General features: G+C 39.3%; 1 protein-coding gene across 3 annotated transcripts in view; it reads left to right on the forward strand.

Annotated features, from left to right (window-relative positions):
- C1H1orf21 (chromosome 1 C1orf21 homolog) overlaps positions 1-23,862 on the forward strand; it is a 250,630-nt gene that overhangs the window by 197,661 nt on the left and 29,107 nt on the right. For all 3 annotated transcript variants that reach the window (XR_013414418.1, XM_077993987.1, NM_001260863.1), the window contains 2 exon segments: positions 11,037-11,113; positions 18,696-18,756. Coding sequence is in view for 2 of the 3 variants with exons in the window: in XM_077993987.1 (XP_077850113.1) it covers positions 11,037-11,113; positions 18,696-18,756 (138 nt within the window). In the remaining variant the exon portion in view is untranslated.

A 23,862-nucleotide genomic window follows, 5' to 3' on the forward strand; every position in this document is an offset into this window, starting at 1 on the left:
TAGTAGAGGCGGGGTTTCACCATGTTGGTCAGGCTGGGCTGGAACTCCTGACCTCGTTATTCACCTGCCTCGGCCTGCCAAAGTGCTGGGATTACAGGCATGAGCCACTGTGCCCAGCCCAAGATTTTCTTAAAATAGAGATTACTCCTTGTGTGAAAGATTTTTTAAGATTAGGAAACAAAAAGTCAGAAGGAGCCAAATCAGGACTGTATGGTGGATGCCTAATGATTTCCTATCAAAACCCTTGCAAAATTGCCCTTGCTTGATGAGGGGAATGAGCAGGAGCCTTGTCATGGTGGAGAAGGACTCTCCAGTGAAGCTCTCTGGGGCATTTTTCTCCAAAAGCATTGGCTAACTTTCTCAAAACACTCTCCTAATAATCAGGTGTTATCATTCTGTGGCCTTCCAGAAAGTCAACAAGCAAAATGTCTTGAACATCCCTAAAACTTTTTGCCATGACCTTGACTCTTGACTGGTTCACTTTTGCTTTATGTAGACCACTTCCTCCTCTTGGTAGCCATCACTTTGATTGTGCTTTGTCTTCAGGATTGTACTGGCAAAACCATGTTTCATCTCCTGTTACAATCCTTTGGGGAAATGGGGATCAGGTTCTTGATCCCACTTATTTGAAGTTTTCATTGAGAGCTCTGCTCTTGTCTGCAGCTAATCTGGGTGCAACAGTTTTGGCACCCATCGAATGGAAAGTCTACTCAACTTGAATTTTTCAGTCAGACTTACATAAGCTGAACCAATTGAGATGTCTATGATGTTGACCATTGCTTCTGCTGTTAATCATTGGTCCTCCTCAAATGGGGCATGAACGAGATTGATTTTTTCCTTGCAAATTAATGTGGATGGTCTGCCCCTGTGGGCTTTATCTTCAACATCATCTCATCCCTTCTTAATATGAATTATCCACTTGTAACCTGCTGATTTCTTTGGGGCATTGTCCCCATAAACTTTTCATCAAGCATCAATTATTTCACCATTCTTCCACTTAAGCTTCACCGTAAATTTGTTGTTTGTTCTTGCTTCAGTTTTAGTAAAATTCATATTGCTCTGATAGGGGCTGTTTTCAAATTGATATCTTATCCTTTTTAGTGCCTTGAACTAGATTCTGTTCAAATGTGTTATAACTAGTCAGTACGAATTTATCTTGGTGGAAAAAAATTTGAAATCCATGCATAATTTTTTCATAATACACATTTTCCATGAACTTTTTGAAAACCCCCTTTTTTTTTCCACTCTCTTGAATTTAGATGTGGTCCTGTGGTATGCTTTGTCCAAGTAAGTAGGAATATGTAACCCTTGCTGAACTCCAGCCATGGTGATTATAAAAGCACCTGTTGACATGGGGCCTCCATTAACCCAAGTCTCTGAGTGGTTATATTAAGCAGAGCCATCCTGCAGCCTGTGCTGGTCATGTAGCGTGTGCAGGAGATAAATAATTAATATTTATTTATCTGGGTGCGCTGGGCACGGTGGCTCATGCCTGTAATCCCAGCACTTTGGGAGGCCAAGGCAGGTGGATCACCTGAGGTTGGGAGTTCCAGACCAGCCTGACCAATATGGTGAAACCCCGTCTCTACTAAAAATACAAACATTAGCCAGGCATGGTGGCGTGCGCCTGTAATCCCAGCCACTCAGGAGGAGGCTGAGGCAGGAGAATGGCTTGAACCTAGGAGGTGGAGGTTGCAGTGAGCCGAGATCATGCCACTGCACTCCAGCCGAGTGACAGAGGGAGACCCTGTATCCAAACAATAATAATAAGAAGAAGAATACTGGGGGTCATTTTTTACTATAGCATAACCTACCCTATCCTGACTGATAAAAACACTCTAGATAAAAATTGAATGTGGTTCTTCCAAGTTCGTTGATTTTCTGTGTGTGTATATAATACTTTTTTGAAAAACTTGGAGATATATTATCTTTTCGAAACAGCCTTAAGTTATAATTCCCAGTGGAATTTATATCATAGCTTGTTTATTTTAATTTTTGACATGGTGACTTAATGACTTTTAAAAAAATTTGTTGGTATGCAATTAAATCTGTTCTGAGCAATTTTTTACAACTCTGTTTACTTTCTTAAGATTGTAAATGTTTGCAGTCTACCTTGAAAAGCAACTTTGTGAAAAATGCTAGGTGCTTTAAAACTGATTTGCCCCACTTCATGTTTGTTTGATATAAAATGAGATACGTGACTATATTTTAATCTATAGAAAAATGACTTCCAAAAGGCTGAGACTTTACATGCCGATTTTATTACTACTAAATAATTGTAACAAAATACTAATAACTCCAGTAATCTCTGTGGACAGGTAATTGTAATGGAAGTGTTGACTTTAGGTAGTTGTATTGATAATGGTGGCTCGAGTTAATAGTTGAATCTGGCAGCTTGGCCCTTTTCATTTGTAAACATCCCAAAATTCTGAGAGTCAAGGTGGCTTCTCTGATCACCATCATTCAGAAGACAAGATAAAATTCCTTTGTATTTGAAGGACACAGTGTCCTATCTCATGTTAATACTGCTTGAGAAATCAAGTATAAGACATCAAATGGGATTGTTTTCTTAGAGATTACATCCTATGGGTTACTCCCCCAAAGCTAGAATTATTATTTATTTTATAGCCAAATTTTTAAAATGTGTGTGTACTTCCCCACAAATCTCTTGCTTCTAGTTGTCAAAGTATTTTTTCTGGTTTTCATGTGCTTCTGAAACGCAGTTGTACAAATGTACACACACGTGCTCACAGTCTGTGGGCAGGGCACACCCTTTGAGAGTCCCAATTTAATTCTTTTGTGTCTCCTCTCTGTGTAGGGCACTCATTAGCCATCCCAGGAGCCGATACTCTAATCCTCACTACTTTTCTCTAGGCCTCCAGCATCCATCTGGCCCCTGAGATTTCTCTGTAAGACAGACTTCCTATTGCTGGACCCAGAAAAGGAAAATGAGATTCCTCTCCACACTATCAATTCAGAACCAATTTGCAAAGGGAACCTTACAGGACAACAGCTTTCTTAGACTAAGTGGGATAAAAAAGGTAAAGAAGTGATAGGAGAAAAGTAGTTCCATTCGTTTGCAGACAGTGCTTTCAATCAGCATCCTGAACATGGGTGTCGTTCCCTTCAGAATTAAGAAAGTGAGGTTTGAGGGAATTTCTTTTGGGTTTTTCTTTTCTTTTTTTTTTTTTTTTTTTTTTTTTTTTGGAGACGGAATCTTGCTCTGTCGCCCAGACTGGAGTGCAATGGTTCAATCTCAGCTCACTGCGACCTCTGCCTCCCAGTTTCAAGAGATTCTCCTATCTCAGCGTCCCAGGTAGCTGGGATTACAGGAACACGCCACCACGCCTGGCTAATTTTTGTATTTTTAGCAGAGATGGGGTTTCACCATGTTGGCCAGGCTGGTCTCAAACTCCTGACCTCAGGTGATCCACCCGCCTCGGCCTCCCAAAGTGCTGGGATTACAGGCATGAGCCACTGTGCCCGGCCAGTAATGTTTTAAAGAAGATCCTCTTGGTATTCTCACTTTCCCTCTGGGAGATACCAAAGGGAATAAGGGATTGGGAAGCTCGCGACAACAGCATAAGTACAGTGAGTTTGACTGTCTTCAGCATCAGAGAAACTAAGAAGAGAGTGATCAGTTTACTCTAGACACTGACAAGTATATTCTATTCATAAAGAAATAAAATTACTCCAAGCAAAGGAAAAACTTGTTTGATTTGCTGTTTAAATAAATCTGTCACTACCTGACAGCAGTTTGCAAACATTTTTGAGAAATGGATGTTTTTCCCAACTGATGGAGCCCCTAAATATTAATAATAAAAAAGTTAAAAGACTTTGCCGGTCTGGTGGGTCTCCCTGTCGACCCTGAGGCAGCTTCACAGAGCCCCAAGGCTTAGGTTGAAAGCTGGCGCCATAGAGAGCCAAATGGGGAAATACTAAGTGTAAAGGATCTTTCCTCTGAAATAGAAATTTCAAACTTTTTTCAGTGAAGAATAACCTAAGACTGTTGAAATGCAGATTCCTGGGCTTCACTTCCACAGACTCCCACTTGAGATGGGAGTCTTGAGTGGGGCCTGGGAAACTCTATTTTAACACACATCCCAGATGATTCTGATTCAAATGTGGATGGCTGATGAAAAACGAACTGCCTGTGGAGACCCTGTCAAAAGCCTTTATCTTAGTCACAGTTGGTCTCAGTTTATTTTAAGGAGAGTACTTAGTTCACAAGTGTCAAATACCATCAAAATAGTTTTTTCTTGCTAAGGGAAACAACGTCTTAGTTACTTCATCTGTCATCTCGCAATTTAATTCTCTTTTCTTATTTCTGGAGCACCTCAGGTATTGCCTGGCTCTCAGCCCCCTCTGCTGGGTCTGTTCCATCTGAGCTGCTTCTGATAGTGAACCGCATGTCTCACTGCTCCCACCACTTTCTCCTTCCTCCTCCTTCCAGCCCTGTTGGTTTGTTTTCTTCCTCTTCTTCTTCTTCTTCTTCTTCTTCTTCTTCTTCTTCTTCTTCCTCTTCCTCTTCCTCTTCCTCTTCCTCTTCTTCCTCTTCCTCTTCCTCTTCCTCTTCGTCTTCTTCCTTCCTGCTTCCTTCCTGCTGCCTGCTTCCTGCTTCCTTCCTCTTCTTCTTCTTTTTCCTTCCTCTTCTTCTTCTTCTTCCTCTTCCTCTTCTTCCTCTTCTTCTTCGCAGGTCTCTTTAAAACTACGCTTTCCCAACAAACAAATCCCAAAGTAGAAGTTAAATGTTTATAAACAAATGTAAAACGGACTTCTTTATGCAAATGCAGCCAACCAGTAAGTATACACATGCTCCCAAGGTGGATTTTCTGGAGGATACACCAATATAACAAGCTTTAAAAAGTCATGTTTTTCAAATAAATAAAGCCCACAATGAGATCCCACTACACACTACCTAGAATGACAATAGTTGAAAAGACAATGCCAAGTGTTGGTGGTGCAGATGTGGAGAAACGACAGCCATTGTGCATTGTTGATGGGAATATAAAATGGTGCAGCCACCTTGGAAAACAGTTTGGAATGTCTTAAATAATGAAACATAAACTAACTATGTAATCTAGCAGTTCTACTCCTAGGAATCTACCTTAGAGACTTGAAAACATGTCTACAAAAAGACTTCTATCCGAATGTTCATAACATTGCTATTCATAATAACCACAAACTGAACACAGTATCAGTGTCCATCAAGGGATGGGGAGATGAACAAAATGTGGTGTATCCATACATTGGAATATTATTTAGCAATGAAAATAAGTAAAATACTATTATATGCTACAATGTGGATGAATCTCAAAAATATTATGCCAAGTGAAAAATGCTAGGCAAAAAGGCTAAATATTGTGTGATTTCATGATATGAATCTAGGAAAGGCAAATTTCTAGAGACTGAAGGCAGATCTGTGGTTGCCCAGCATTATGAATGAGAGCAGAGATGACCTGTAAATGGTGATAAAGCAGCTTTCTGGGATGATGGCACTATGTTGAAACTGGATTGTGGTGATGACTGCATAGCTCTATAAATTTACTAAAATCATTTAATTAAGTAGTTATAGTGGGGGAATTTGATAGAATGTAAATTTTACCCCCATAAGGCTGTTAAATATTTGTTTTTAAAAATAAGGCACATAGCATAATTAAATAATTAATAGTTCTTTTCTGTGCAAAAGAAATAGAGAGGCACTGTGGTCAAAGTGTGGTCTGGGGGTCCCTGAGACTTTCTCAGCGAGTTCTTGAAGCCATTTTCCTAATGATACTAAGAGGCTATTTGCCGTTTTCATGGTGTTAACGTATGCACTGATGCTGCAACGGCAACAGTAAGGTAAACTGCTGGTGCCTTAGCCTAAACCAAGGCATTGGCATCAAACCTTATTAATAGTCATTGTATTCTCCACCGCTGTTTTCACTTAAGAATGCCCTCATTCTTAATAAGCAATAAAAATTATTTAGTTTTATAAAATGTTGTGGCTTGTATGCATACCTTTATTTAACTTTTATTTTCAGTTCAGGGGTACACATGCAGGTTTGTTATATAGGTAAATGCATGTCATAGAGGTTTGTTGTACAGATTATTTCGTCACCCAGGTATTAAGCCTAATACCCATTAGTTACTTTTCCTGATCCTCTCCCACCTCCCACCTTCCACCCTCTAATAGGTCCCAGTGTGTGATGTTCCCCTCTATGTGTCCATGTGTTCTCATTATTTAGCTCCCACTTATAATTGAGAACATGCGATATTTGGTTTTTGTTCCTCTGTTAGTTTGCTAAGGATAATGGCCTCCAGTTCCATCCATGTTCCTGCAAAGGACATGACCTCATTCTTTTTTATGGCTACATGGTATTCCATGGTGTATACGTACATTTTCTTTATTCAGTCTACCACTGATGGGCATTTGGGTTGATTCCATGTCTTTGCTATTATGAGTAGTGCTACAATGCACATGTGCATGCATGTGTCTTTATGATAGAACGATTTATGTTCCTTTGGGTATATAATCAGTAATGGGATGACTGGGTCAAGTGGTAGTTCTGTTTTTAGATCTTTGAGGAATCGCCACACTGTCTTTCACAATGGTTGAATTAATTTACACTCCCACCAACAGTGTATAAGTGTTCCTTTTTCTCCACAACCTCAATAGCATCTGTTATTTTTCAACTTTTTAATAGCCATTCTGACTGATATGAGGTGGTATCTCATTGTAGTTTTGATTTACATTTCTCTGATGATCAGTGATGTTAAGCTTTTTTTCATATGATTGTTGGCTGCATGTCTGTCTTCTTTTGAGAAGTGTTGTTCATGTCTTTTGTCCACTTTTTAATGGGGGTTGTTTGGGGGTTTTTTCCTTGTAAATTTGTTTAAGTTCCTTATTGATGCTGGATATTAGACCTTGTCAAATGCATAGTTTGCAAAATTTTTCTCCCATTCTGTAGGTTGTCTGTTCACTCCTATGATAGTTTTTTGTTTTTTGTTACATTTTGTTTTGCTGAGCAGAAGCTCTTTAGTTTAATTAGATCCCGTTTGTCAATTTTTGCTCCTGTTGCAGTTGTTTTTGGTGTCTTTGTCATGAAATCTTTGTCCATTCCTATGTCCAGAATGCTATTTGCCTAGGTTGTCTTCCAGGGTTTTTATAGTTTTGGGTTTGACATTTAAGTCTTTAATCCATCTTGAGTTCACTTTTGTATATTGTGTAAGGAAGGGGTCCAGTTTCAAGCTTCTGCATATGGTTAGCCAGTTATTCCAGCACCATTTATTGAATAGGGAATCCTTTCTTCATTGCTTGTTATTGTCGGGTTTGTCAAAGATCAGATAGTTGTAGTGTGCAGTCTTATTTCTGGGTTCTCTATTTTGTTCCATTGGTCTATGTGTCTGTTTTTGTACCAGTACCATGCTGTTTTGGTTGCTGTAGTCCTGTAGCATAGAGTTGGGTAGCGTGATGCCTCCAGCTTTGTTCTTTTTCCTTAGGATAGCCTTGGCTATTGGACTCTTTTTTTTGTTCCATATGAATTTTAAAATAGTTTTTTTCTAGTTCTGTGAAGACATTGGTATTTCAATAGAAATAGCATTGAACCTATAAATTGCTTTGGGTAGTATGGCCTTTTTAACAATATTGATTCTTCCTATCCATAAGCGTGGAATGTTTTTTCCACTTGTATTATCTCTCATTTCTTTGAGCAGTGTTTTGTAGTTCTCATAGACATCTTTCGCCTCCCTGCTTACCTGTATTCCTAGGTATTTGTGTGTGTGTGTGTGTGTGTGTGTGTTGTGAATGGGACTGCATTCCTAATAGCTTTTGGCATGACTGTTGTTGGTGTATAGGAGTGCTAGTGATTTTTGGTTTTTTTATTTTATTTTTATTTTTTTTTAGACAGAGTCTTGCTCTGTTGCCCAGGCTGGAGTGCAGGTCATGATCGATCCTCCTGCCTTAGCCTCCTGAGTACCTGGGATTACAGGCACATGTCACCATGCCTGGCTAATTTTTTATATTTTTGTAGAGATGGGGTTTCACCCTGTTGGCCAGGCTGGTCTAGAGCTCCCTTACCTCACGTAATCTGCCTGCCTCGGCCTCTCAAAGTGCTAGGATTACAAGCATGAGCCACTGTGCCTGGCCACGGTTTACATTGATTTTGTATCCTGAGACTTTGGATGCATAGCTTTTTAATAGCCTGTGTGATGAAATGGGAAGTATGCATAAAGCATTTCTTCTGCATGTCCAAGTTAGATGGTTATCATGGAGAAAAGCACCTCTGTAGTCTATTGAGTTGAAAGCTGAACTAGGAATTGTTTTTTATGGGACATCATCTCTATTTTAAAAATATGTATCTCTGGCAGATAAATTATGGATATTCAGACCTGGTATTTGGTAAATCATCTTCTTAAAAAAGAATAAGAAAGCCTGACAATTCAAGAAAAATAACTGACAGTATCTCTTGCCATTGATAAAATTCAAACTTTAAGCAAAATCTGGAAGTTTGGAAAACTTACATTCACTACCTGACAGCTTCTGTCAGTGGTTTTCTGATGAGATTGATGGTGATTGTAACAAATGGGATTATTTTATGTTGTACAATGAAATGTGTCAAAATTTGGAGATAGGTAAAAGGGTCTTGATAGGTAAAAAGCAGGCAGATTATGTGAGGTAAGGGAGCTCTAGTTACAGCCTGGCCAACATGGTGAAACCCCATCTCTACAAAAATATAAAAATTAGCCAGGCATGGTGACATGTGCCTGTAAAAAGTTTGAGAAATGCTGGCCTAGTCGCAAATAGCATGGAGTTTGGGGCCACACTGCTTGGGTTCAAATCCCCGTGCTACTGCTTATTGCTTGTATGGCCTCAGGTAAGTGCTTCACCTCTGTATGCCTCAGCTTCCTCATCTGTAAAATGGGGATAATAATGGAACCCATCTGTGAGAGGTATTATAGGCATAAAAATGAGTTAATATGTAGAAATATTTGTGAATGTTAAAATGAATTAATATGTGTAAGTGCTTAGAATAATGCCTGACTTACAGTAAGTGCTCAGTGAGTGGTTATTATTGGTCTTGGTGAGTGAAAATTTGTGAAACTGAGCGAACACATTGTAAATACATAGTAGAAGAAAGTTTTTTTGAAATTATATGGGAAATCCAAAACTTCTTTTCCTCCTGTTGCCTCTGTCTCACTTTTGGCCCTGGAAGTACACTCCTGGGAGTGATGCGTTACTGAGGGCCGGCTTGTTCTCAGTCCTGCTTGTCCATTGAGCCTCTGTTGTTTGGGGAGATTGTTCCTTACTTAGCAACCACAGAATGGGTTTTTAAGAAAGACTTGCTGAGGCAACATAATTTTCAAGGGTACAGTTAAATAAATGGAATATAAATAGTATACCACTGTATATCCTTTGCATTTTTAGAATTAGAAGTCACTTTCCTGCCTCAGCAATGTGCATTTCTTTTAAGCTCAAAGAGTTGTGGAAATTATGTGAAAGAGAAAGAGGGTAAGGTCTTGTACATTTTCAGTGTTTAATCTAAGATAACCTAAGATTTAAAGGAGAAAAGGACCAACTTGGAAAGAACCTATGTCTTCAGTCCTACAAAGAGACTATATTTGAGCTATTTTTACCTTTAAATTAAAAAAAAAAAGTGAATGACTTGCTGACATCGTTCATTCATTCACCAGTATTTGCTGAGTGCCTCCCATGAAGTGCCAGGCCTCTTACCCCATGTGGTAAAGAAAGGACATGGGCCCTGACCTTCTGATGTGAGTGCATTCGGGTTTTCTAATTTCTCCCACCTGCTGTGTAAAAGATTAGGAATGTTCATCTGCTATTCCCTGACGTATGTCAATAGACAGAACAATATGTTTTATCCTTCTTAGATGTTCATGAAAACATTCTGAAGTTAGTATAAGGTAAAGAAGGTAAGATAGACTGCAAGAAATTATGATTGTTTCTTTTCCTAAAAGAACACAAACAAAATCACATATTTTTTTGGAATATTGATGATAGGCACATAAGCTCATGTTTGATGGTTAATAACAAACAACCAGAATGTGTAAGTCATTGGAGTTTCACTGACTTAGGTGGCTTCTGCTGTGCTAGGAGAAATAGGACCTCAAAAAGAGCTCATTTGGGGACCATCTTTTTTATGTGTCATCCCACATCACTCTGCAAGTAATGAGAATGTTGCATCTGCCCATGGCAGTTTTTATTCCTCACTCTAGACTTGGTCTTTAATTGTGGCCTTACGTCAAGTTCCTCAAGTGTATATAGTCACCTGTTACATAGGTTCAGAGTGGTCTTTCCTTTCATTTCAGGGGTATGTTTCATGAGCAAATTATAAATTACCTTGAATATCTTTTTAAGATAATGTTGAAAAACACAGAGCAGTAGTATCATTGAGATCATGTCCTTACTGATATACTAGCATTTAAGATTTGAGAGTATTTCCTTCCCATGTGGCTAGTTATTGGGAATAAGATATTAGATCAGGCTAAAAGCCAAAGAAGTGTTTCTTGAATACAGGCTAGGATTGAATTGTATTAACTCAACTGAATTCAATCTCAGCATTTGTTGTGGGTTTTAGTCATGTTCCTATTCCTGTCACAGCTAGGGCCTTCAGCAAACTTTACATCTCAGTAAGTGCAGTTGTCTTTTACAAATAAATTGCTCGGAAGTCAGTTAACCTGAGCAAGTGAACAAAGGCTGTGATTGTATTGCTGCTGTTTTGTTTCTCTTGATACTAGATCTTCTGTTCTTTCATTCATTACTATTAGTGTTAATTAAATATTAACTGCACATTGTTTTCTAAACAGAGTGACAGTTGTTATAAAGCTAATTTCTCTTTTCATAGCAGTGCTCCCTGTTTGGCAGGTTTTACCTGTTCTGTGTGTCATCTTTGCAAGGACTTTTTTGCCCTTGTGAGATAACCAGCCATAGTATAGGGCCCCAGACAGATTGAACGTTTCTGTGATGAAAACTCATACACTTGTTTAATTGTGGATTCTAATCCTGTCTTTTACATGTGTGTGTTTATGTGTTTCAGGAAAAAAGTGCCAGCTCAAATGTAAGACTTAAAACTAATAAAGAGGTTCCGGGATTAGTTCATCAACCCAGAGCAAAGTAAGTTCTAGTTTCTGTTTTCCTTATATGGCCTTCCATATCCATGGATTCTGCATCTGTGGATTCAACTAACATAGATCAAAAATATTCAAAAAATAGTAATTCTACAAAGTTCCAAAAAACAAAATTTGAACTTGCCGCACACCAAGTACTATGTTGAATTCATGTGAATGAAGTGATGTGTAGGCACTTCATTAGTTATTATAAGCAATCTAGAGATGATTTAGAGTATATGGGAGGATGTGTGGGGGTTATGCAAATGCTGTACCATTTTATATCAGGGATTTGAGCATCTGCAGATTTTGGTATCTGCAGGGAGGTTGTGGAACCAATCCCCCACAGATACCAAGGGACAACTGCATTGTTTTTAAAGCTAAAAATGTTTTCAGAGTGAATTCCATTTTGCCTACCAGATGATCAAGATCTAATATAAAGCTTTAGTAATTGAGAAAGTGGGGGTTGGTGTAACAGAACAGAATAAAGAAAACAGACCTACAATACATGACAAAGCTGACTTTGTAGGTCAATTAGAAGAAAACAGAGAAGACTATCACTATGACCATGAGGTGGGGAAGAATTTTGAATAAGACACAAAGGATGTAGTTCTTAAAGAAAATCATTAATTAATATGACAGTATTAAAATTAAGAAGCTCTTAAAGCTCTTAAAGGCAAAACCCAAATGTCCATTGAAAATATAATGGGTAACTAAACTATGGCATCTAAACTGTGGGAATACTATAAATCAGTGAAAATGAGTGACTGTAGGTACACACATCATGATAGAGGAATCTCGTAAGTATGAGACAGTAGAGTAAGCAGTGGTACATGCCTACATATGGTTTCATTCACATGAAGTCAAAAAAGCAGAACTAAGGCATATATTGTCTATTAATATATGGTAAAACAATAAAGATATATAAGGAAATGAAAAGGCATTAAATTCAGAATATTAGTTGTTTCTGACCAAATGGAAGACAATGGAACCAGAGGCTCTATTTCTTAATCTGGCTGGTAATTACATGAATGTTCAATTGTTATTTTGCAAAAAAAAAAAAATGTACAAATGACATTATATGTCTTCTATGTGTTAGGTGTATCACAATTGGAAAGTTTAAAAGAAAAGAAAAAAATTAACTTGAAGAAAAGGATTATATCACATGAAGATCTGTAGAGCGCCTAATACATTTTCCCACTTATAGTAGAAACTTGAAAATTTGATTGTTGATTACCAACAGATGACTGTCCCTAAATGTTTCATTTAAAAGGTCATTGCACGTTCAAAAGTTAAAAAACAATAACGAGTAGTTTTCTAGATTGTTCTAGAACTGACTCTAACCTTAATGATAAAATGTACTTTGTATGACTTTGAAGCTATCCTCTCCTTCAAAGAGGCTGTGTTGTCCCAGAGGCTACAAATCTCTGTTGGTGTTTCACTTAAATGGAGACAAATTTCTTGAGAGTACCGATGACACTGGTACATTTGACACAGTCGCCCCTACCCCAAAATAAATTTGACTATTACATATATGTATCAATAGCCCCATAAATCAAAATCATAAGCAGAAGAAAGTATGTTATCTCTGATTGTTCCAGAAAATTGTGACAAAAATTACCTAATACATAATCACTTTACCCTGGCTCAGTGTCTGTGGAATCGCCACAGCTATGGCCACTGTGGTGTCGCAGTTAGGAGACCTCAGGGGGTAGGTAATGGGCTCTGTCATTTAATTTTTACTTTCAAAGAAAACTGAACATGTTAAAATCCACTTACCATTTACAATGTCAGTATATGATGCGGCTGATGTTTTCACCCTCAGGTAAATGTTGTGCTATGGCCACAACCTCGTAGCCCACCTCACTGCTGATTACTTTCATCTACTTTATCTGCCTTTGGGGACAGCAGATACCTGATAACACAGCCAAACCACCTTATCATCCAGGATATCTGAAAAATGCTATTTTTAAATGCTTCCCTTATCTCAGAGTTATAAAGAGAGAGTGAACGGAGGAGAAAGAATACTTACTTAACATTGACACCCTGAAGCAGCATGCTTCACAGACTGGCTTGTGCTGAAGCTTTCAGAGGAGAAAATTCTGTTTTCCCCACAGCAGTATGCTTGTGTGTGTGTGTGTGTGTGTGTGTACACACATTACATACGTATGTGTATGTATTTCAAACTGTGAATCAGAACATTGGATTCCTGTAATTCAATTAAGAAATCTTTCTGGAGGGCCAAGAGAAGAGTTTTACTTTTCCTACTTGCTGACATGCGGGATCAATTTACTATACTGATGCATAAAATAAGATGAGGCTTCTTTTTCCCCATGAGTGGAAGGACAGTCCCATACCATAAAGGCAGATCATCCTCATACCACCATTGAAGGCATGTCATCCTCATACCTTCATTTAATGCTTTCATTTGATATCAGTCAAGTGATCTACTGTCTTTGAGCTTCAGTTTTCTCAGAGAGAAATGGAAGTGAAAGATCCTGTCTTGTGGGGCTGGAGAACAAATGAAATAGGGTATGCCCACTGCTTGTGGCATTGTCTGGCACTTGGTAAAAATGCCTTAAATGTCAGAAACAACCCAAATGCCTTTAACAGGAGTCTGCGTGAATCCACTACACTATAGTCACACAATGGGATATTAGTCAGCGGTTCAAACAAATGCACAGCAGCAATGCACAATACTGGATGGGCCCTAGCAGTCTAATATTACAGGAAAAGAGTAAGTCCTGAAAGATTACATAGAACATGATGTACTCTATAAAGCTGAAAACAACTGAAATAGTCTGTCTTTTAAAGGCACACAAAGAGATGCATTAAAACTATGTAAAAGCAAAGTGAGGGAGTGATAGTTACATTGGGTTGTGGGAACACACACACGGATGGGAGCTCACATGGAGTCAGCTATGGGTGGTTGTCAAGGTCCTCGCTTTTGTTTTTTATTTTGGTTTCCACAGGTGTTTATTATACTACTATTAAAAAACAAAATAGGCCGGGCGCGGTGGCTCAAGCCTGTAATCCCAGCACTTTGGGAGGCCGAGACGGGCAGATCACGAGGTCAGGAGATCGAGACCATCCTGGCTAACACGGTGAAACCCCGTCTCTACTAAAAAATACAAAAAAACTAGCCGGGTGAGGTGGCGGGCGCCTGTAGTCCCAGCTACTCAGGAGGCTGAGGCAGGAGAATGGCGGGAACCCGGGAGTCGGAGCTTGCAGTGAGCTGAGATCCGGCCACAGCACTCCAGCCTGGGTGACAGAGCGAGACTCCGTCTCAAAAAAAAAAAAAAAAATAATAACAACTTAAATAAAAGTGAGCTGTGCAGGAACTACTAGTAGGGGTCTGTCACAGAATGAGGGTTAGGATGAATCTGCTTCTCTGAGGTCCAGTTGAAAAATAATGATGATCATGAAGGAAAAACTGTGTTCAGGCTAAGATTTACCAGGGACCCAGCTGGTAATTGCATTTAATTTTTGCAGGGGAGGCAGAACTTTACCCTGACCCTCTCAGGGTTTCTCGCTGGGCCTGAGAGTTAAATTGACATGAGACAGATGTAACAGGAGAAAAAATATCAATTTCTACATATACATGGGAGCCCCTATAGAAAAATGAAGACCCAAGAAGTGACAAAACCCACATATTTGTATACTAGGTTGAACAAACAGAGACAGTTGTGGAAAAGCACCTGAAATATGTGGGGAGACTAAAGGAAGAAAAGAATTATTTTAACAAAGTCTCTTAGTACAGAATTCTCTTGGCCTTCACTCCCTGTCTCTGGTAATGAGAATGTTTCTTTCCTCCTGGTGTTTCTTTCCTCCTCCCTGTTCACATGGGAGTTTCATCTCCTACTTTCAGGAGGAAAAGAGGAGGTCAGAATTCCCCTCCTGCACCTGCTGCTTTCAGTTACCTTTAGCTCAAAATAGTCCTTATGCCAAAGTGGGCGTATTTTAGGGTGGCTTATTCTGCCATGCTTCACGGGCAAGGTATTAGGGAATTAGGACTTTGCCTCCTCATGCTTTTGTGCTTAGCTTTTTATCATTTGTAGATTTTACTTTTTTAAGACACTGAAAGTGGAAGCCCCAAATCTTTTAACTCTAAAACCCATTTTGCCCGTCATTCATTAATCTGTTTACTTTGCATTAAGATGCCATCCTATTGTCATCCCTAGTCCCATGAAGCTGAGAAGTCTCAGGAAGAAGAGTGTTTGAGGGTGCAGAGTTAACTCACAAGAGCTTTGCCAGCACTAAGTGCCACAGGGAGTGCCCCAGTGGTGCATTGAGTTTTCCAAGGTTGAGTTTGAGTTACCGGAGAGAAATAGAGATTACTAAAATTGTTGATTGAGCCTTATTGGTTAAGTCAGGTACCAATGTGCCGGCTTTGGTAAGTGAATGCCAATGAATCTTTTGTAAGTGAATCTTAGAATCAATTATTCATCCTTTATAAACTTAAGTCATAAACAATTCAGTGATCCCTTTCTAATATCTTGAAAAAAGGTAGAAAAGCCAGTGAGCTCTTCCTCCTCATCTCCCCCACTCAAAATCATCAAATTGTACATCAGAAAGGATTTTAGAATCAAGTCGTTATGCAGGGACTGTTTTCCACAGTGCAGTTTGTACTCTTGAAGGTAAACACGTATTCATGCCACTGTGTGGATAAGTTTCTTCCACGTGGGGAGAGGGGACCCATGTTTATCTAAACGGGAATCAGTTGATACTGCGAAATTTTTATTTCATCAGAATAAAAATTCTGTCTCATTGAAGAGATTTCTCTTCTTCTCTCTGAAACAATCCCATGGAGAACAGCAGAGTAAGGCCTCATGCTTTCAGATGACACCATATCTGAGACGATGCACAGGTGACCCGTGTGGGCATTTGCTCCCCCGGCAATGTCTGACACACTTCCAGTGACAATGCAGGTTATCTAGAGGAGCCTGTGTGGCGCATCAGGCTTTGACAGTAACAAAGCCTCCCTTCCATTCAATCTTTTCTAACACAACCCATGCACTGTACTTCAAGATGTCAAGAGAGTGACTCAGTCTGGTGTGTGACTCTTCTTCATGAGTTATAAAATGTGGCAAAGGCAGGCAGGCATGTTCTGATGTTCTTAGACAAAGAAAACGCAGGAGCATTTCTATATCATGGGACGACACAAAACTGAAATCACTGAGAGTTTTGTGGTTGCTTTCCCGAGGTTAAGCATCCCGAGGTCCTTAGCCACCACTTTTGGTCTCAAGCTCCTGATAGGGATCCCGACCCTGTGATAAGGGCATTCTTGATCACAGAGGTGGCAGATACATTTGCAGAGTTACTTTTGTTTAAAAATGCCCCCTCTTGTACCTCTCATGTGCATATGTATGAGTCCTGACCAAATGTTGCAGTTTTCATGTTGTGGTATTTAAATAAAGGAGCTAATGGAAGTTAGTGACAATCATAGACAGTAGAAGGGACCTCAGTGACCAGCCCTGGTTTTATAGATGAGGACTCAGGCCCTGCACGTCGCCCATGCTGACAAACTGCTGCTTCAGCAAGGGGTCATGAATCACAGGAACTTAAATAGGGGGACTCTGTCAATTAATTAAGAAATGTTTTTTGCCCTCCTACTATATTCAAAGCAATATATGCTAAAAACTCCAACCAGTGAGTTTCCACAATGAACGTCAAATCCTAAAAATGCCATTTCTTATGAGGTCTCTGGAATACTTTCTAGGGCAACATTTCTGGGGCAACATATACATATGGTTATCTATCCAGTTACCTATATTAAGAGAGAGAGATCTGCCTGGGCGCAGTTACTCATGCCTGTAATCCCAGCACTTTGGGAGGCCAAGGTGAATGGATCACCTGAGGTCAGGTGTTCGAGACTAGCCTGGCCAACGTGGTGAAACCTCATCTCTACTAAAAATACAAAAAATTAGCTGGACGCAGTAGCTCATGCCTGTAGTTCCAGCTACTCAGGAGGCTGAGGCAGGAGAATCGCTTGAACCCGGGAGGCGGAAGTTGCAGTGAGCCGGGATCGCACCACTGTACTCCAGCCTGGGCGAAAGTGTGGGACTCCATCTCAAAAAAAAAAAAAGAAATGTTTATGAGAGAGATCTTCTATTATAAGAATATGAAATTTAGAAAGATTTGTATCCAACATGGCTCAAATAAAAAATGTTTGGTGCTTGAGACAGTGAAAACATGAAGAACCTGGGAAAACTCAGCTATGCAAACTGACTTTTCTGTCCAGGATCCTACAGAGAGGAGACAGTTTAATGTACTCTCATCATCCCAGATTTTGTTCTGCCTTTCAAACCTGCAATAAGAGAGGGCGTGTTTCCCAAACAAAATGTTTACCTTATTTGAATGATCAGATAAAGGGCAGTAAGATTACATGATATATGTGAAAGTGCTTTGTAAACCATTGAAGTCGATTAGGGGAATCAGATATATACATTGTTTTCCTTTGATAGCCGAGTTAATGTCATTGCTCACAGATTTTAATGTTGCTTTTATACAGAGGGGAGAACCTCCTCTGAGCCTCAGGCCCCATTGTCTGTCACAGGAGGCCCGGAGCGTTTCAGGTCACTTGTGCCCCTCCTTGTGGCCCCTAAAGGATAAGGCATGATGCTAAAGGGTACGTCCGATGGGCTCTTCGCCACACTTGGATATGAAGGGAAGAAGCCATTCCAGAGCTCACCCCTAACCCGCTTCCTCAGACAGGATAACCTGTAGGCGCTGATAGTAACTAAAGGAAACTCTGTGTGATAACCTCTCTTATCCAGCATCCTTCACCTCCTTGGAACACCCACAGCTATCTGCTAGGTAGAAACAACTGTCATTAAGACCATGGCTCATTAAGACTAAGTCCTATACTGCCCCATGCCCTTCCCATCTGTAATTCATCCCTGCTCTCATTACCATCTTGTTTTGTCCCCACCAGCCTTGTCAGCCGTGTCACTAAGAAGGCTGTTAAATGTCATAGGACAGGAAACACAGAGCAAGTGCTACTCAGACATGCATCCTCCCATGTTCCAGTGGAATTGTGTTTTCAGAGGTGTATCTGCTGCCACCAGTGCAGAACGTGCTCAGGAGTAATATCAGGTCATCTGTATATCCTCAGCTTGTTTGCCACCGGCCCACACCCCTAGTCAGCTGGAGATCATGCTGATATTGACCACCTCTGTAAAATTATATTTCAATACAATAACTAGGATACATTTTATTTTTTATTTTTCTTTTCAATACAGTGTTGAAATGTGCCATGTGCTGCTTGCTCATGCTTTTTTTAAAATCACAAATGTGTATCTGAAGAAAGAATTTGGCATGCAGCTCCCAGTAACGTTACTATAAATAGCATCTGTACATTGAAAGGAAATTGTCTTCCTTTAAGTCATAGGCACTGATAGACTATTATGAAACACATTTTCAGGAATACTGTACTGTTTATCCTTAATGTAACTTCAGAGTATTTCAGTGGAAAAGTCTGCAATAAATAAATGTCTTCCCCAAAGTTTGGGGACTCAGCATTTTTCCTTTGAGGAGACCAGGTTTAGCAAAACACTGAAATATGCACTTAACTACCCTTTGTTTTTCAGCATGCACATCTCTGAAAGCCAACAAGAATTCTTCAGAATGCTGGATGAAAAAATTGAAAAGGTAAGAAGTGAAATAAATAACCTACATGTTTCAAGGGAAGTATAGTAATGGCTTCATATGTGAGGGCAATAACATTCTTGTTTCTATGTCATAAAGCTATTTTTGTGAAGGTTTGAGTGGAGAGTTAAATAAAAATCACTGCCCTTCCTAAATAAAGTGCATGTAAGAATGTTTAATGTATAATAGAGATTCCCAGGATCCAGGACTGTCCTTGCTTATTAAAGTATGTAAAGTCAGTTGGAAATCAATAAGCAGTCTTTTTTCCTAGACCGAGCATTCTGACCACTGCGTGTCATTTTGCACCCAGTGCCCTGCACTAACCTCCTACAGCAAGGGGGCCCATAGTACCTGCTGAAACCTCTCAAGGGCCTGTGTGTGGCACTGCTCTGAATTCTTTGCAAGCATGTTATACCTAATTCAATTTATACTTATCTCAAGATAATGGTATTGCAACAGGTATTATCTACATTTTACAGAAGGAAACTGAGGCTCAGAATGCTTGAGTAATTTATTCAGATTTGCAAGACTAATAGTGGACAAGTTGGAATTCCAGCCCAGGTCTGTCTGATTCCAAAGCATTGTCTCTAAGTTGCTTCTCTGGTAGTGTGTGGGGATTTATATTGACAATAAGATACAAAGTTGATCTGTGTGGAAATTGAACCCACAATTTTGATCTCAGTGTGTCATGCGCTAATCAATGGAATGAAGTATGGGATATGGTCATAATTAAGAGTTTACATACTTATAGAATTTAAATTCATCTCTTCAAAGGGGTGAATTTTAAATGTTAGAGTTACAAATCCAAGTATTATACTTTTTTTATTCTAAAGAAAAGTGAAATCCTAAGTTCAGAATATATCACACTATGGTTAAAGCATGACAGGCTTATTTTACCTTTGAAATCTTTCAGTTTTAATTTATATTTCTTTTTACTTTGTGTCGCCCTTTTATTTTTGTGTTTATTTATGAATTCCTAAGTTATGATGTATATCATTCAATGGAAGATAATGAAGGACATCTTAAATTCATTAGTATTATTTAGCAGCAGATCCCACTTTGAGGTGGACCCGCTGAGAGAATAATTGTATAATCTTCTAAGCCACCATTAAAAGACCAGTAAAGGTCATCAATGTGAAGAATAGAGATGGATAATGAATTAAAATGAGAGTTAAATCTATAATGTTCCTTGGATATGCATAAATAAATATTTATTAAACTATAGTAATTTTTTATTTTCAGTAAAATTGTGGCTTATGAATGACTTTTTAAGTTGGAAACTTCATCCAGGAACAGTTGCCAAGTTTCACATATTGGTTCAAAAGCTGTTCAATTTGTCAGTAACCTTTTTTAATAAAGAGAAGCATAAAAAGAAATACAGGTTAAGTGTCCCTAAACTGAGATCCAAAATGCCCCAAAATCTGTAACTTTTTGAGTGCAGACATGATGCTCAGAGCATTTTGGATTTCTGGACTAGGGTTGTTCAACTGGTAAGTATATATAGCACAAATATTCCAAAATTCGGAAACGTTCAAAATTCAAAACACTTCTGGCCCCAGGCATTTCAGATAAGGAATATTCAACCTGTATTTTCTTCCCACTGGAATGATGAAGATCTTTTCTTGCTTTCTTTATTTGGACTTCCCCAACTAGCTTTTTGGCAAGAAAAAGATTTGCATAGTAGTTAGGGGTAGATGGTAAAACTTGAAACCTGAATTTTAAGTTATCTTTTTAAACAACATTTGCAAACACTTAAAATGATATAATCTATATCCAATGTGGGGTTTTTTTTTTGAGACAAGGTCTCACTTTGTCACCCAGGCTGGAGTGCAGTGGTGCAGTCTCAGCTCACTGCAGCCTCTGCCTCCCAGGTTCAAGCGATTCTCCTGCCTCAGCCTCCCGAATAGCTGGGATCACAGGTGTGTGTCACCATGCCCAGCTAATTTTTATATTTTTAGTAGAAACAGGGTTTCACCGTGTCAGCCAGGCTGGTCTCAAACTCCTGATGTCAGGTGATCCACCCGCCTCAGCCTCCCAAAGTGCTGGGATTATGGACGTTGAGCCACCATGCCCAGCCCAGTGTGTTTTGGTAATTGAAATTCTATCTCCTTTTACTTAACATTGAAGTTCATTGCTCCCACCTGAAATCTGAGAGCCCCTTTTGCTTTTGTATCCATAATGTAGAGTATGATTGTACTACAAGGAAAATGAAGTTGATAACTTGATCATTTATTGGATGGAAGCTTCCCTGGACAAAGGAGCATTAGTAGATTCAGCATAAACACAGTTTCCACTATTGAATACATTTACATTTGAAGAAGAGCTCCTATCTCAGGCATGACATGTACCCAGCTGTAGATTCTTACAGGCAATTTTCTATACTCTCTGAGCCATGCTTTCCTTCCTCTCGTCTCTTAAAGCTCATCCTTCCAAATATTTTGAATATGCTATCTTATATGTCATTTAAACATTAAGCCTCCAAAAATTAAAATACCCCTCCTTAATATGTGTGTTTGCTTAATGTAATCTTTGCCATAGTTTATATAACCAAAATTGAAAGCTGGATTCTTCCAAATTTCTTCCAAATTGTTTTCCTGGGCATTTACCGTTGCTAAATATTTATGTGATCCAGGCTAGCATGAGGACAACCATAAATGCAAATCAAATCTATTTAGATTTTACAGAGTTGTTTAAAAACAGAAAGAAGATTAAACTCACCTACAGCTTCATGTTGAGAGATTGAGTCATGCTGAGAGATCTTGAGTTTTAAGATTTCATCTCCCAGAAATGTCCAGTAATTCTTTATTTCTCCCTTAAATTAATAAGAAACAAAATTGACTAAACCTATGGAAATGTAAACGTGCCCTTCCTTGCTGCCGCCTTCACATTTATTAGATGGCTTTAGGGCATGGCTTGAATTTGCCTTCTAAACTAATTTGTCGTTGGATACCAAAAAACAAATTTCTCCTCTGTCTTCCTCAAAATAGATGTAAAAGCCCCATTAGTATATAGAATCAGGACTGAAAGGTGGTTTCATATTTATAGTAAAACTTAATTTGCACATTTTGGACTACTCTAATTCAGAGATTGTCACAGTGCAGAGCTGCTGTTTACCTTTGCACCACAGTTGAACAAGTGGTTTTCTAAGAAGTTATGGTGACCAAAAAAAAAGCAAGTAGCAAAAATGCAATTTAAAAAAATGATTCAGCCAGGCGCAGTGGCTCACGCCTGTAATCCCAGCACTTTGGGAGGCCAAGGCGGGCGGATAGCGAGGTCAGGAGTTTGAGACCAGCCTGGCCAACAGGGTGAAACCTCATCTCTACTAAAAGTACAAAACTTAGCCAGGCATGGTGGTACACGCCTGTAGTCTCAGCTACTCGGGAGGCTGAGGCAGGAAAATCGCTTGAACCCGGGAGGCGGAGCTTGCAGTGCACCGAGATCACACCACTGCACTCCAGCCTGGGTGACAGAGCAAGACTCCCTCTCAAAAAAAAAAAAAAAAAGATTCAGCACCTACTGAATACTATACTAAGCATTATGCTAGTTACTCAGGATACAAAATTAGATAGAAATTATAGAGTACAATATAAATAATAAACAGGCCCTTGCTTTGACAAGTTCAATTTTAAAAGTGAATTTTTTAAAAATCTAATTATTTTTCTGCTCAAGGAGTCCTTCACCCATCACCACCACCACCATCCTCACCCTCACGACCTGCTGTTGTCACTGAGAGTGAGGTTCTTCTCCATGGAACACAACTATTTGCCTTCTAAGCTGGTTCAGGGGTTGAAACTTCAGGTCCTTTAACCAGACATTTAGGACTTGGCACCATTTCACTATGCTGGTGGTGGGAGACCACAACACACTGCTGCGACTGGAGATGACCAAGAGAGACAGATTGTCAGGAGAGCAGTGAAAGTTCAAAGAAGCTTGTAATCTGATTTACTTTTACTTTTCGTTTTGGAGAGTAAAAACACTGTGAACCAGTGGGAACCGCCTCATTTCTATTCACCTCATTCTATTTTACTCTGCTATCTAACCATCGTTATTCCATTGGAATCTATAGTTACTCTTATACCTCATGATTCACAGGCTCCTAGAATCTTACTTGAAGTGTTAGCATTTGCCTAACTTTGCAGCTTTAAGAAAGTGACAGTTTTCTGCGGATCAAACAGTGATTTTAAACTTCATTTTTTCACTATACCTAGAGAGGAAAGACAGAATCTAGATTAAAGCAGCCTGTGGAGGAGTTTCTGAATATAGTACCAAATACAAGTGACATCAGATGTTAAGATATGCTGTCCACTATACATTCCAGTTTATTTGTAAAAAGCAGAAAAAGTAAACACATTTTTAGGTATCTGCAATAATAGTATCTTCTATAGGCAAAAACAGATTTATATTTTGCTTTATGAAGATGTAAGACCCTGGCTGATGACCAGGGAGTCCTTGGCTTCCTCAAAGAGGATCCTGAATATTAAATGAAGAGTATCTTAGTACAGTGCCGTTTGCACCTGGTTACTGTTTCTGATGAAAGGCTTCTTAAACTTTGTTGGGCCTTATACATCTTTTTGGAGTCTTATAAAAGTTACAAAGACTCTCCCTATGAAAATGCACAAATCATATACACAAAACTTTGAAGTATAATTTCTGGGTTTTAAGACTCCATGGAACCTGGCCATGGGCCCCAGGCAAAGAAACCGTGGATTTCTTTATTATGTAGTTTGCTGATGTGCTTCCGTCAGATCCAGGGCCCAGCTGCAATCATGAGCATGCGTGAGCCTAGCTGGCGACCTTATCCATAGATAGTTGTGACTTTAAAGAGGATTAGGGAACTGAGTACAGATGACACCATGCAAACTCATTCTTCTTCCTTTCTTACATCCCCTCCTTCCTCTCTGTAAAAATAGTTCAGTCTCCTGAGGGAGAGCCATGAGCTTGCCTACTACATTTCACATATTCCTGTGTGATCTTGAGATTCGGGCTCTGTTGATTGATATTATTCAATGTGACATTTCAGGAAATGTCTGAGAAGAGCAGTATGTGGACTTAAATCAGCTGATTTTTAAAGATGTTTGTTTGGCTGGGTGCAGTAGCTCACGCCTATAA

The sequence above is a fragment of the Macaca mulatta genome, chromosome 1 (genome assembly GCF_049350105.2).
Source record: "Macaca mulatta isolate MMU2019108-1 chromosome 1, T2T-MMU8v2.0, whole genome shotgun sequence".
NCBI classification, from domain to species: domain Eukaryota; kingdom Metazoa; phylum Chordata; class Mammalia; order Primates; family Cercopithecidae; genus Macaca; species Macaca mulatta.